Source organism: Triturus cristatus, chromosome 3_2, assembly GCF_964204655.1.
Source record: "Triturus cristatus chromosome 3_2, aTriCri1.1, whole genome shotgun sequence".
NCBI lineage: Eukaryota > Metazoa > Chordata > Amphibia > Caudata > Salamandridae > Triturus > Triturus cristatus.
In genome coordinates, this window is record NC_140584.1 from 457256978 (window position 1) to 457270565 (window position 13588).

Here is a 13588-nt window from a genome sequence, read left to right on the forward strand (position 1 = left end):
CAGTCGGCAGCTTGCCCTGTATTCTGCTTTCCTCAAACATCGTTAGGAGATGTGGAACCATTGTGGGTGCAGTGAGCTTATACAATTCTATGCCGGAGTTTAGGGCTCTGAGCGCCTGCATTACCACTTCCTCAGTAATTTCAGCATCTAGAAGTTGCTTTTCTTCCACCATCAAGACTGGGAGGTGAAAATCTGCCAGGAACTCCAAGGAGTCCTGTTCTGTAGCCCTCGTTCCCGAGGAGGAAATTGCTGAGTAATGATCTGCAAAGGCCTCGGCAATCTCTACGGGGTCTCGGAGGACTGCCCCAGTATCTAGAGTGATAGATGCCACCCACCGGTTTGCTCTCTCCCGCTGGTCGAGCCATGCAAGCAGTTTTCCTGTTTTATCGCCAATATCATGCACACGGTGTTGTCTCACCTTAATTTTATTTCTGGCCTCCTCCGTCACCCAATCTTTATAGTCTTGTTGTTTGATTTTTAATGTATGTTGCAGGCTATCATTCACGTTCCAGGTCAAGGATATCTTGCTTGAGCTCAGTCACTTTTGCTCTCTTCTCCCGCTTGTGTCCTGAAATTAGTGAAAGGGCCTGGCCCCTAACCACCATCTTGTATGCCTCCCAAGTACCTGTGCTGATGCAACTGAATGAGTATTTTCCTGGAAATAGTGTTCAGTGGCTTCAATAAGTCCCTTTCTGATTGTCGGCACCTTAACATACAAGGAGTTAATCGCGACTGGGCCTGGATCTGAGACACCCCCCGCTAGAAGTTTCACGTCTGTAAAGTAAGGGAGATGTGAGGCAAGAGAGATTCAATTCAGGAGCGGCGTATATAAAAGGATATTTATCAACTCTCCTGTCCAGGTCTTCAAGAGTCCCCAAGAGTGCTGCATGCCTCCCCAGTCTATCAGACCAAGTCTTTTAAATTATCTGGGGAAAATATTTCTTTAGAAGGATCCCCGTGCCCCTGGATCCTGATGTGTACCCTGCATGTATTTTCATTTCATACCCCCATCGGTTGAGAGCGTTACAGCTGTTTCCCATCAGGTGGGTTTCTTGCAGCAATACCACATCTAGGGAGAGCCTTTTGATATGTTGCAGTACTATGCCCTGTTTGATCTTATTACCTAACCCATTTACATTCCAGGTCATTAACTTAAAGTCCACGGAAAATTGCCCTGTCATTCAGCTGCTAGTTTATGCTATTTTAGCCCTGCTTTGTAACTTTACAGGATCTGTACCCCCCATGAGTCCCTGCCAAAGTGTTAATGTGAACTGCTATGTTTCGGTCCTGTTCACAGATGTTCCCTGCTCTTCTTGTTAAACCTGAAAAGATCTATAGCAAACATGCTATAACAGTTTGAAAACTTCCCCTCTTTACCCTCCACTGATCCACCACCCACCCTGCATCCCAGCCTGACGAAGTCCCAATTGCCTGCCCCCAACTCAGCAGAGTTCCTGTCGACCCTTCCCAACTTAACAAACATAGTGAACGTGTGCCTGCCATCCAACTCTCCCTTCCCCCCCCTTGTCTCTAAGCTTTGTGCCTCCGTATAGAAGGTGGATTGTATGCAATCAGGGACTTGTCCCTAGTTTTGGGCCCATAGGCCTTTAAGTCTTCCCGTCTTTATGACACTATATTAAGAGCGGAGAAGGTTGGGCCACTGTATTTGTGAACTTTTTAGTCCTGCAATGGGCGCTGGACTTCTCAGCTTATCCTCCCAGAGTTTAGCCAGAATATCGCTTTCCAGCAAGTTCATGCCTCTCCCCCCCAACCCCCCAGGTGTGTGCCCCCTGTTGGGTGGGCTCCTGGCACCTTTGCTGTTCCTCTGAACCTCCCACGTTGGGCCTTCGCCCCAGAGCTCTCCACTGTCCTCCAGCAGTCAAGCCATTCCCACACTGCCTCTGGGGTTGTAAAGAACCATTCTTCCCTTCTGCTTCCACCCGTAGACGTGCCGGGAAGAGCATAGAATACTTCACTCCTTTGTCTCTGAGTGCTTTCTTTATTGCTATGAAACTACGTCTCATCCCATGTCTCTTAAAGGTAGATTCCGGGAAGAAGGTGACCTGTGTGTTTTCTATAGAACTGGTGAGGCAGTGCGGGCATTTTGAAGTATCCCATTCCAGTCTCTATAGTTAAAGAGAGGTGCTATGATGGGCCTGGGTGGTTCTCCTGGCTTGGGCTGCCCACCCGGTACCCGATTGGTCACCTGTACCTCTGCGAATTTTGGGATCACAAGAAATCTGACGTTGTTGTGCCGCGACCGTCCTTCTTGATCTTCCAGTTTGGCATTTCCTTCATTTGGGCCTTGAGCACTGAAGTATCCTGTAGTAAGGTTTTTGTGATGTTTTCGACTTTTTGCACACCCGCACCCATATTGCGCAAGTCTGATCGAATCAGCGACACTTCCGTTGAGACTGAATCCCCATGGATTGCGGCCATGATGTTGCAGAGGGAGAGAGGATCACCGTTGGAAGCTGACATGGAGTCAGTGTGCGGACGCTCCTGAAGATTTTCCTGAGCCTCCTTGCCTTTCTGGAGAGCAAATTTGTCCAGTTTCATCTGGTGACTAGTGTTCATATTTTTCCCTCCAGTCATTTTGGGAGTGCCGCCTCCAATGAGTGAGCGATTTGAGTCTGAGCGGATACAGAGGAAACCTCTGCTGCCAGCCAGGAGTCACCTAGGTAATCCCTGTTGCCTGTCAGGTTGTACCTCCACGCCCCAGTTCTGGCCTCCACTTCCCACAGGGTATTATGATCACTCTTCGTTTCCTGCTTTCCTCCCCCCGGTGGCTTGTGAAACAGCCTGCGCCCCTTAAAGGCTGTGGTGTGGTTGGGGAGTAACCTTGAGCGGCGTTGGTAGCTTCCCAGTCTACTAATGCTGCAGCGCCTCAGTCTCTGGCCCGCCTCTATGGGGCAGCTCTGTGTCTCCCGGGGACACACCGTGCCGTCCCATGTTCACTTCAGCCCAGGCCTGCTCTGGGTCACCATTGAGCACTTTAAGTCCTGTCCGGCCTACTTTTCGCCACGACTCGCGTCTTTTCCTGCAGCCGGTCTCTTGCTGTCAGGTCGTGCACAGCGTGTGGTGGTCACCCGAGCACTGGTTCTGCAGTCAGTTCGGTAGAGGATCACTGAGCTCACTCTGAGGTTCCTGTCAAGCCGTCCTCACTGCCTCCTTCGGTTCACGCCTCCTTTCACCTGGCGCTGTCTTAGGAGACCGTCGTTACTCTGAAAATTGAGGCCGGGGCTACAATGGGAAAACACTCCTGTAGTTCACCCGGGCGGTCCAGAAACTGCCTGTTAACGCCCTCCACAGCTGCTCTCAGTTTTCTGCGACCCCTTTTTGCCGTCTGCTGTGAGTTTTATTCAGATTTCTAGTGGATCTCGGGGGGATTTTGAGGGTCGAGTTGTGGATCCGCTTCAGGCAGGGCCATCTTAGCTCATTGGCAAGCCATGTCCCTCGGTAATAATCATTTTTAATGTATACTGAATTAATTATTAACTGTTGTGGTCATCTCTAAATTAGATAGACCACGCCACCTTGTGGCAGACTATCACAAGCTCTGGTGTTTTTTGTTTTGGTATTTTAAAAAAAAATTGTATTACAATTTGTAATGTGAGAAATTACTTATTAACCTCTTCAGTGCCCATGACGAGATAGTCTCGTCATGGAGCACGGTTGCGCTGTGCCCATGACAAGACTATCTCGTCATGAACCCCACCCACTAGTGCAACGCCCGGCACAGGAGGGGGAAAGGGCGTGGCACTGAAGGGGTTAAGAATAAAAAGAAAAATATCTATGCAGCATATCAAAAATGAATACACTTTAAACAGGTTCCAGTACTGTTCTCTAAATGACTAAGACATGAAAGCAAAAATATTTTCTTATACAGAGAAGGAGGTAAATTTCATTTGCTTCTATCTTTTCCTTTTCTTGTGCCATTTATGAAAGACAGAATGTGTTTTATCACATGCTTTGCTAAGCGAAAAAGTCAACCATATGCTTTTAGTTTTTTTATTAAGAAACTAAAGACTGATGTTGAGGCAGTACTTGGATTTAGATTTTGCTGGATTTAGTTTCTTTCTAAATCCTTCAAGGTTTGCGTAGCCGGCATCCTTTGTGTGGAATTGGAGTGTGGTCAGTGATGGACATTACTTCCAGTGCTCCTATAGTCAAGCTCTTGATAGCAGCCATCCGACCAGGCCCCAGGCCCTTCATGATGACTTGAACGTGGCATGCACCCTTACCTGTGGCTTTTGACACTGCAGGGATAACAGCGGTTTGTGCTGCGATTACTGTGTTCTCTGCATTCTTGAAGCCCTCTGTGTCAAGGAGGTACAAGCAAGTGGCTCATTTTCAGGGGGCCTTGACCTGAATGTGCGTGTTGTTTTATGTTGCTTTGATATGAGCTATTGAGCTTTATTCGAACTTCTTTCCTCCTATTTTAAGCTGATGTTTTCTAGTGGCATTGGTGGGAAGAGACGGAAATCCCTTGGGCTTTGGGATTCTGTGACTACAGCTGTCCTACTAGCATTCTCTGTAGATCCCTGCAGCTTTTGTACACCTGTGTGCACACCTCGGCACAAAGCAATGTTTAGAGCCCATATGGTGTTAGTAGGAACTGTCTGCACGTTGCAGCAATGTGGGACTTCATGACCTACAAACTATGCATAGTATTCAGGAGATGCCTCTATTGCTTTGCTGGGAAGTCTCCAAGACCAACAAGTGCCAGTGTTGACAATTAAGTGCCGGTGCTGAGCACCGGAAACACCTGGCTCAAATTAAGCACTGCCCGGCCATACCTTCATCAAAGGACTCCAACCCATCAGTGAAGCGCTCGCTCCGAACCTCAATGCATCTATATCGGCAGCAAGCATCCCAGACACATCAAAACATGACATCAGCACTTGCCAGCTACTGACTGTCCTCTCAGCTGCTGTACCCAGCAAAAGATCCAGAGAAACTCATCAAGAGACGCCTCACTAACCATCTCAGACACCACCAACTCCTCCACATCACGGAGCCGGTCTTCAGAACCATCCACAGCACAAAAACTGTACCCAGCGCCGCCACAGATCACATCCACATGATCCTAGACAGTGGAGACACATCGGCCCTCACTCTACTGGACTACTATGCAGCTTTTAGCACAGTCTCCCACCCCATCCAGCGCCTACAAAAGACTGGAATCCAGCTGTCTCAAACTCAACACTGACATAGCAGAAGTCATGATCTTCAGTAAGAACACCTTGTCATGTGACTCCATGTGCTGGCTGGCCTAACTAGGACCCACACCTACGCCAAGATCTTCATCAACAGCAAGCTACACATGACCTACCAAGCAAAAGCAGTCACAGCTTTCTGTTGCCACACTGTGAAGAGGCTGAGAAAAATCTTCAAATGGTTCCCAAGCAACACATGCCCTTGTGACAAGCAGGTTGGAACTTGGGAACATCCTCTATGTCAGAATCAGCAAGCAACTCACCAGAAAACTACATACCATTCACATCATGGCAGCCAGAATCCCCCTCAACCCCTCCATGCTGCACTCTCATCATGCTGCACCTCATGGAGTAAGACTGGCTCCTGATACACAATCATTTACAGTTCAAACTCCTTACATACACATTCAAAGCACTACACAACATTGACCCTGCCCATTTTACCTGTTGCATCTCCTATAAAACTTTCTAGAAATGTCCTACTCGCACAAACCTAACTCGGACCTTCTCCTACCTCGATCCTAAAGCGTTGAATAACTTACTACTAGACATCAGAAACTCCTCACTCCTTGAGTTCCACAAGAAGTGGAAGACCTGGCTCTTCGAATAGCCCCTCCCACCTGCCCTTGGCAAGGCTAGAATCACACCAGCTCAGGGCCAGCATACCCTCTCGGGTGAAAGGGCACTCTACAAATCAACATAACATTACATAGCAAGTCTAGCACAGTAATGTTATGTGTTATTATTACTTGCAAAAAGAACAAATGCTGGAAGGAATGCTGAACAATGTCAAACACTCAGCCTAGTACAGAGATCTGGGCCTAAATCCATCGCTTTTTTGCTCACAACACCATTCAAGTTTGGACCCAGCCATATGCAAATCAGTCTTGACCCTGCTCCCCATGGGAATAGTCCAGCCTGAACTGCTAGGCCAGGTGCTCCCTGGATTGGAAACAAGCCTCCTAAGACCTGTTTTGGGGTGTCACCCCTCATCAGCCAGAATATCTTGACTCCGGTGGCATGGTGAGCACGGAACCCATGTCTGGGCATAAGCATCCCACTTGGGGGGGCAAATGCAAGCAGAACAAATGAAGGACGGAATGCTGAACAATGTCAAACATTCACCCCTGTACAGAGATCTTTGCCTAAATCCATTTTCTTTTGCTCACAATTCCATTCCAGTTTAGGCCCAGCCATATGGAAACTATTCTTGACCCTGCTCCCCATGGTACAGTCCAGCCCAAAGCAAGCATCTTTGGACTGATTTTGGGGTCTCACCGCTCATCAGCCAGGATAGCTTGACTCCGGTGGCATGGTGAGCATGGCACCCACATCTGGGCATACCCTTCACACTTAGGGCGACAATCTGGGGGTGGCGTGGTGAGCAGAAAGACTATGGATTTAGGCCCAGATCTCTGTACTAGAGGTGGGTGTTTGACATTGTTCAGCATTCCATTCATCAGTTGTTCTATTTGCATGTGTCAACCTAAGTGGGATGGGGATGCCCAGATGTATGTCTCATACTTGCCATGGCTTGCATTCAAAACCGATCCTAAGATGCTCGTTTCTGGTCCATGGAGAACCTAGTCTGGCAGTTCGGGCTGGACTGTTCCCATGGTGAGCAGGGTCAAGATTGATTTACATATGGCTGGGTCCAAACTGGGGTGGCATAGTGAGCAAAAGAACGATGGTTTATGCAAAGATCTCTGTACTGGGGTGAGTGTTTGACATTGTTCGGCATTATGTCCATCAATTGTTCTTTCTGCATTTGTTATTTCTAGCAGCATAGAATTTTCAATTTTTATTTATTTAGTCTGGCACATCTCCTGTTTCGCAAATATAATTGCGTGGGGACAGCCCAGTGTTTTTTATTGGGTACTCCATTCTGTTATAGGCACATGCATGATCTGCATCTATAAAGATAGATCTCCTAGGTTCTGTGGTAAATTCTGAAGCACTGGAAATTTTAAGCAGTTTTCCTTGTTCCAATTCCACCTGAGACTCTTTTGCCAAAATATCTGATGACCCAAAATATAACATTCTCATTCACCTTTCTGAAATTCTCTTGGGAGGTTGAGAACCCCACCAAATCCTCTGGGGACAATTAGGCGTGTTCACTACAATCACACGTATGGTGCAATGTGGTGTTTAAATGAACATTTTTTGACTAAGTGTTTTAGATCCCATGCCATCGCCAGCATGAACGCAATACTTATAGTTCGCCTTTCTATTCTTATTTTACAATGGCCTATTTCAAAACTCTGCGACAGTTTCTTTTCCTGACAAAACAGAAAAATCTGAAAATTACATTATTTAATGAAAAGAAACATCTACCTTCAACTGGAGAGAAGAGTTGTTCTTTATTCGGTTTGAATGGTCCATCTGCTTCGTACAACGAAGAGTCATAATAGATCGTGATCCCTGAAAATATAGAGCAGCCTTCCGATATAATTAAGTCATTTTAACGAAAACATTTAACTGTTCTTTTTATTTGCCTTATGTCAAATATCTCTGACACCTATCAACATTGTCTGATGACTCCTATGGTAGGAAATACAATATTGTAAGTCACATTTAACATGACAGCAGATCTGGATTTTCTCTATGCAATGAATTCTGATCGGACACGTTGACACCTATAAGTAAGAATGTGAGAAAAATATAATGCTAAAAAATATTTTTTGTTTTGAAGTATCTTCTTCAGATTCCATATGTATTCCCATATGCAAAAGAACACATATATTTTTGTCTCCAAAACCTTACCTGTAATCACTCAGCTTCCAATACAGTCTCTATTTCAGAACACTTTGCTTTCCTTGGTATCAAAACAATTTATATTATTTTTATAATATGGAATAAAACACCTAAAGTGAGTCCTCACTCAAGTGGAAGAGTTTTGCAGGGCATGCATCATAAACAAACTGCAAGAAACTGTGCAATATCGGTCTCTTTGTAATCCACGAGCAATGTGATATCTTACATTAATAGAACCTGATGTTGATCCCTTTAAGATTGAAAATAGAGGGTGCAACGAGTTACCAACCAACAAGCAGAGCAACAACTCACTGAAGTGTTTCCCTGGTGCGGTGATACCATGGCTGCCTTCCTCAACTGTGTCCATCATTTCTAAGATCAACTACCAATGTCCACCCTCCCATCCAGAGGTACAGCTTTTTCCATCCCATTTGCAGCTCCAGAAAATAGTCATGGGTAGGAGGGCAGGTGCATTGGATGAAAATCTGAAAATTCCAGTTACTATGCAAGTTTGGAATTTTCTAATTTTTACCACTACCCATCCACAGTTTTAATTTTGTACAGCCCAAGTTTTACTAAAAAGCATGCATGGTGGATTTGGGGACTGCAGACTAGCCTCTCTCAAACTAGAATCAAATCAAATCAAACAAGACTTGTATAGTGCGGCTGATCACCTGTGAGATATCCAGGAGCTGAGGATCTTGCTGCGGAGGCTCAGTCGAACAGCCAGTTCTTGAGTCCTTTCCTGAATTCCAGCAGTGAGGGTGAGGTCCGGAGGTGGAGAGGGAGGTCGTTCCAGGCCATGGCCATGAGGTAGGAGGAAGAGAAGCAACCTCTGCTGTGGCTTTGACATATGCAAAGGGTGTGAGCGAAGTCAAGGGAGGTGAAGCACAGGTATCTGAAGGGCTGGTGGAAGTTCAGGCGGTGGTTGATGTTTCTGTTCCAATGTTGTGCAGGGCTTTATATGTGTGGATCAGCATTTAGAAGTGGCATCTGTTCTGAATGGGGAGCCAGTGGAGCCTCCTCAGGTGGGGGTTGATGTGGGTCCGCTTGAGGAGGTTGAGGATGAGTCTGGTCGCTGAGTTCTATATGGACTGTAATCTCTTCAAGAGGAGCGAGGTGATTCCTGTGTAGAGTGAGGTGCCGTAGTCCAGCCGGCTGGTGAAGTGGGCTTGGGCGATGGTACTTCTGGTGTTAATCAGGAGCCATTTGAAGATCTTGCGGAGCATGCGAAGAGTGAGGAAACATGCAGAGGTGACATGGTGAGCTTGCAGTCTAGAATGATGCAGAGGTTGCAGGCACAGTCTGTTGGTGTTGGTGAGGGTCTTAGTTCTACAGGCCACCAGGAGTAATTATACAGGGAGATGTTGTTCACGAAGATCAGTACTTCAGTTTTTTCAGACAGTTGCCTTTCATCAAATTTGTGATGTTTGTCATACCTCTGTGGAAGCTGGCTCTCGTGGTGGAGGACTCTTCTGATAGCGAGAAGATGTGCTGGGTGTTGTGAGCATAGGGAATGATGTTGAATCCATGGTTTTTGATGATATCGGCCAGGGGTTTCATGTAGGGGTTGAACAAGGCGGGACTGAGAGCTGAGCTTCATGGGACACAGTAGATGATGCTCTTGTGTCTGGAGGTATGTGGAGGAAGGCAGTTTTCTAGGTTCTTTTGAGAAGGAAGAAGGCAATTCCTCTGAAGACGTCTCCTTGAATTACAATGTGGTGTAGTCTCTTGATAAGGGTGTGGTGGCACACAATGTTGAATACTGCTGAGAGATCAAGGAGGATCCGGGCCGCCGTTTCCCCTCAGTCAAGGAGGGCTGTGAAGTCATCCGTGGCGGTGATAAGGGCGGTTTCGGTGCTATGGTTGGAGCAGGATCTAGACTGGGAGATGTCCAGGAGGAGGTTGGTCTCCAGCTGGTCAGTGAGTTGGTAGTTGATGGGTTTTCCAAGAACCTTGGCTGGGAAAGGGAGCAGAGGAAAGGGATGTTCTTGAGTTCGCTGGGGTTCGCTGACGGTTTCTTGAGAAAGGGTTGGACTTAAGCATGTTTAAATTCATTGTGAAAGGTAGCTGTGTTGATGGATGTGTTGAGGATGGAGGTGAGTTTGTTGCTGATCCGACTTGCTTCCATAGGCTGAAGATGTTGTGGGGACTAGGGTCTGTTGGTGCTCCTGAGTCGACGGAGTTCATGATGTCGGTGGTGCTTTGAGTGGTGAGCTGGTTCCAGATGTTTAGTAGATGGTCAGGGTTTGCCTTTATGGGAAGGATGAGGTTGTAGATGTCAATGGTGATACGTTGGAGCTCAAAGTTTTTAAAGATGTTAGAGATCTTGTTGTGGAAGAAGTACGCCATGGTGACACAGAGTTCCTGGGAAGGTGTGCTGATGTTTTTGGAGGCTGATGGTTTGCAAAACTCTCGGACGATGATGAATGGTACTTTACTGTAGGCACTGGCTTTGATGCAGTTGGCAAGCGCATTCCTTTTTGTCTTTTTCAGGAGTTGGTGTTATTCGTTGAGCGTACTTTTGTAGGATGTTTGGTCTGTGGTGTGGTGGCAGTATTCTGTGCACTTCTCTACTTTGCTTCTCTCTTGAAAGGTAAAGTTGCTCTAGTTTGGACAGACAATATAGTTACCAAGGCTTATCTCAACAAGCATTCAGGAACCGGGTCTCTGACTTGAACTTCCATAGCCTATCACATACTGAGTTTGGAAGAAAACCATCTTATGGCTCTGGCAGCTGCCCATATTCATGGGAAGGATAACACAGTAACCAACAGATTAAGCAGAGTCTTTTCTTCTTGACACAAATCTTGTTTAGCTCATCATATCATTACCAGAATATGCAAAATATTTGGTGTTCAACAGGTAAATCTATTTACCAGCATCAGAGATGATGGCTTTTCTTGCTTTATGCCCAGATTCCGTGATGATAGAGTCAGGGAGGCGGGGTTCGATGCTTTATCATATCCTTGGTCACCTCTCTTTCTTTACTCCTTTTCACCCTTTCCTCTCAGCCAGATTACTAGCCAATCTTAAATGAGAAAAGGTAGAGCTCATTCTTGTAGCACCTTTTTGGCTAAGAATACAGTGTTTTCCTCTTTTGAGGCTCATTGCTCAAGGTCCTGAATGCATTTTGCCTTAGATCCTAGCCCTCTGCAGAGTACCCTTCTCTCAGTCTTCACGAGAGCAGACAAGAGTATCAGCTCTTCTATTAAAACAAAGGGTTTAAAGGAATTAGTTCTGTCTTCCTCTGCTGCAGCTTCTGTCCAGGAATCTTATCTGTTCTCCAGGCCTATAATAGGTCCCTAAATCCCTCTAGTTTGAACCCATGGGGATCCCTTAATTTCTCCAGGATGGCTCTGAGCAACGGTTGGCAGTAACAATACTGAGTGTTCAGTGGCCAACAATCAAGGCAATCGGATCTTCAGATCTCCCTGTGGTGGTCTTGCTGAAAAGAAGTTGTTGGGATATCAGACTCACAAGGGGATTTTCTTTTTGGCATCGTCTAACTAGCTCACTAATTCCTTCTTGGGATCTACCTTTGGTCTTCAGAGATCTGCAGTCTTTTTCTTTTAAGCCTTTTACAGATGTTGACCTCGAATACCTGGCAATGAAAAATATTTTTCTTGGTGGCCATTACTTCTGCCCAGACGTTAGAAAATGTAAATTCATTATCTTATAGACATTTGCTTTTACACATTTTTACAAACAGATTAGTTTTACGTGTGGGTTTTGTCCTAAAGTAATGCCAGCTTTTCATTAGGTGCAGGAAATAATTTTCCCTTTTTTCCCCGTCACGCTCTTCTCCTGAGAAAAAAACCCGCCACAGTCTGTAAGTGGTCATTTCAGATTTATTTTGCTGTCTCCCTTGATTACAGGCAACCTCTATTTGACCTTTGGAATCTTTAGACAAGGTCAAATGTGTCCTCTTCCACATTAAGCTGATGGATTATGAGTGTATTTTCCAAAGAAAATTGTTCTTCTGGACGTTCCCATCATTTTGCAGCTCAAGGAAAATCTACTTGAGGAATTTCAACAATGTTTGATGAAAATTGTGGTTCTTCTATCGAAGTCACTTGCAGGCTGCAACATTTTCTACTTCATTCTCATTTGCATCCACCTACAGACTTAATGTTGGATATCCACAGACTTTAGACTTTGCTTAAAGTATTAGAAACTCACAAAAGGTGATGGGAGGAATGCTTGTAATTTGTCTAATCACTGGCAATCGTTCTGGGTAGCATCCCAACCCATTCTTCTTTTGCTCACTTTGCCACCTCAGTTTGGACCGAACCATATGCGAATCCATTCTGACCCTGCTCCTCATGGGAACAGTTCAGCCTGAACTGCCAGGAAAGGTCCTCACTGAACCAGAACGTGAGCAACCCAGAACCGGTTTTGCCCTAGTCAGGGGGTCATCAGCTGGTTACAGCTTGGTTTCAGTGACACAGTGTGCATGGGACCCACGTCTGGGCATACACATGCCACTAAGGGTGGTACATGATACACACCAAAGGTGATGGGAGGAATGCTTGCAATGTGTCTAACCACTGGCAATTGCTTGGGTAGCATCCTAATCCCTCATTCTTTTGCTCACCAGGTCACCTCTGTTTAGACTCCGCCATATGAAAATCAATCCTGACCCTGCTCCTCATGGGAACAGACCAGCCCAAACTGCCAGGTAAGGTCCTCCCTGAACCACAACACAATCAACCCAGGACCGGTTATTTTTTATAGGTTGATGAGCTGGGTACAGCTTCGTTCCAGTGACACAGTGAGTATGGGACCCATGTCTGGGCATACCCATGCGACTTTGTTCATTTGCACACCATGCCACCTCAGTTTGGACCCAGCCATATACAAATCAGTCTTGACTCTACTCCTCATGGGTCCACCTGATGAGTCCATAACTAGAGCAAAATCGGTCCAGGGTTGCTTGTTTTCCGGATAAGGGAGGACCTTGCCTGCAGTTCGGGTTTGACTGATCCCATGAAGAGTAGGGTGAAGACTGATATGCAAAGACTGATATGCATATGGCTGGGTCCAAACTGAGGTGGCATGGTGAGCAAAAGAACAATGGGTTGGAATGCAACTCCAAGCGATTGCCAGTGGTTAGACAAATTGCCAGAATTCCTTCCATATTTATATATTCATAAAGAATATATAAATATGTAAACAAATTAAATACAAATATATTTAATATAACAAAAATAACATATTATAATGTTAAATACATATGATAAATACCTATAAATATTATATTAAATAAACCAAAAAATAATTTTCAAACAAATATATATTTTTAATTAGGAAATATTTAGAAACAAAACATTCATTATTACATACATTTAGTATTTTAATTTCCTACCCTATAACACCACACAATTCAAAACCAACATGTAAATTAAAAAAAATGTTCTTCCATAATAAACATTAATTAACATAATTTCTTTTTTGGTAACCAATTTTATTGATTTTTGAGTGAACATAAAAAGAAAGAAACATTACAGCACAAGTAAGCATTAGCAAATTGGCACATTGGCAAATTATTGATATTGTTATGTGCAAACATACTTGACGCTCCATTCTTAATGCATGATTGTATTCAATCGGAG

The 13588-nt window shown here is 45.2% G+C and overlaps 1 protein-coding gene and 1 pseudogene across 2 annotated transcripts in view; both read right to left on the reverse strand.

Moving 5' to 3' along the window:
• The window catches only part of LOC146857534 (uncharacterized), a 364382-nt gene that overhangs the window by 48966 nt on the left and 301828 nt on the right, over positions 1 to 13588 (reverse strand). For both annotated transcript variants that reach the window (XM_085648076.1, XM_085648077.1), the window contains one exon: positions 7554 to 7640. In XM_085648076.1, coding sequence (XP_085504202.1) covers positions 7554 to 7640 — 87 coding nt within the window. The remainder of the gene's footprint in view (positions 1 to 7553; positions 7641 to 13588) is intronic.
• LOC146857535 (small ribosomal subunit protein uS11m pseudogene) lies at positions 4090 to 4651 on the reverse strand (annotated as a pseudogene).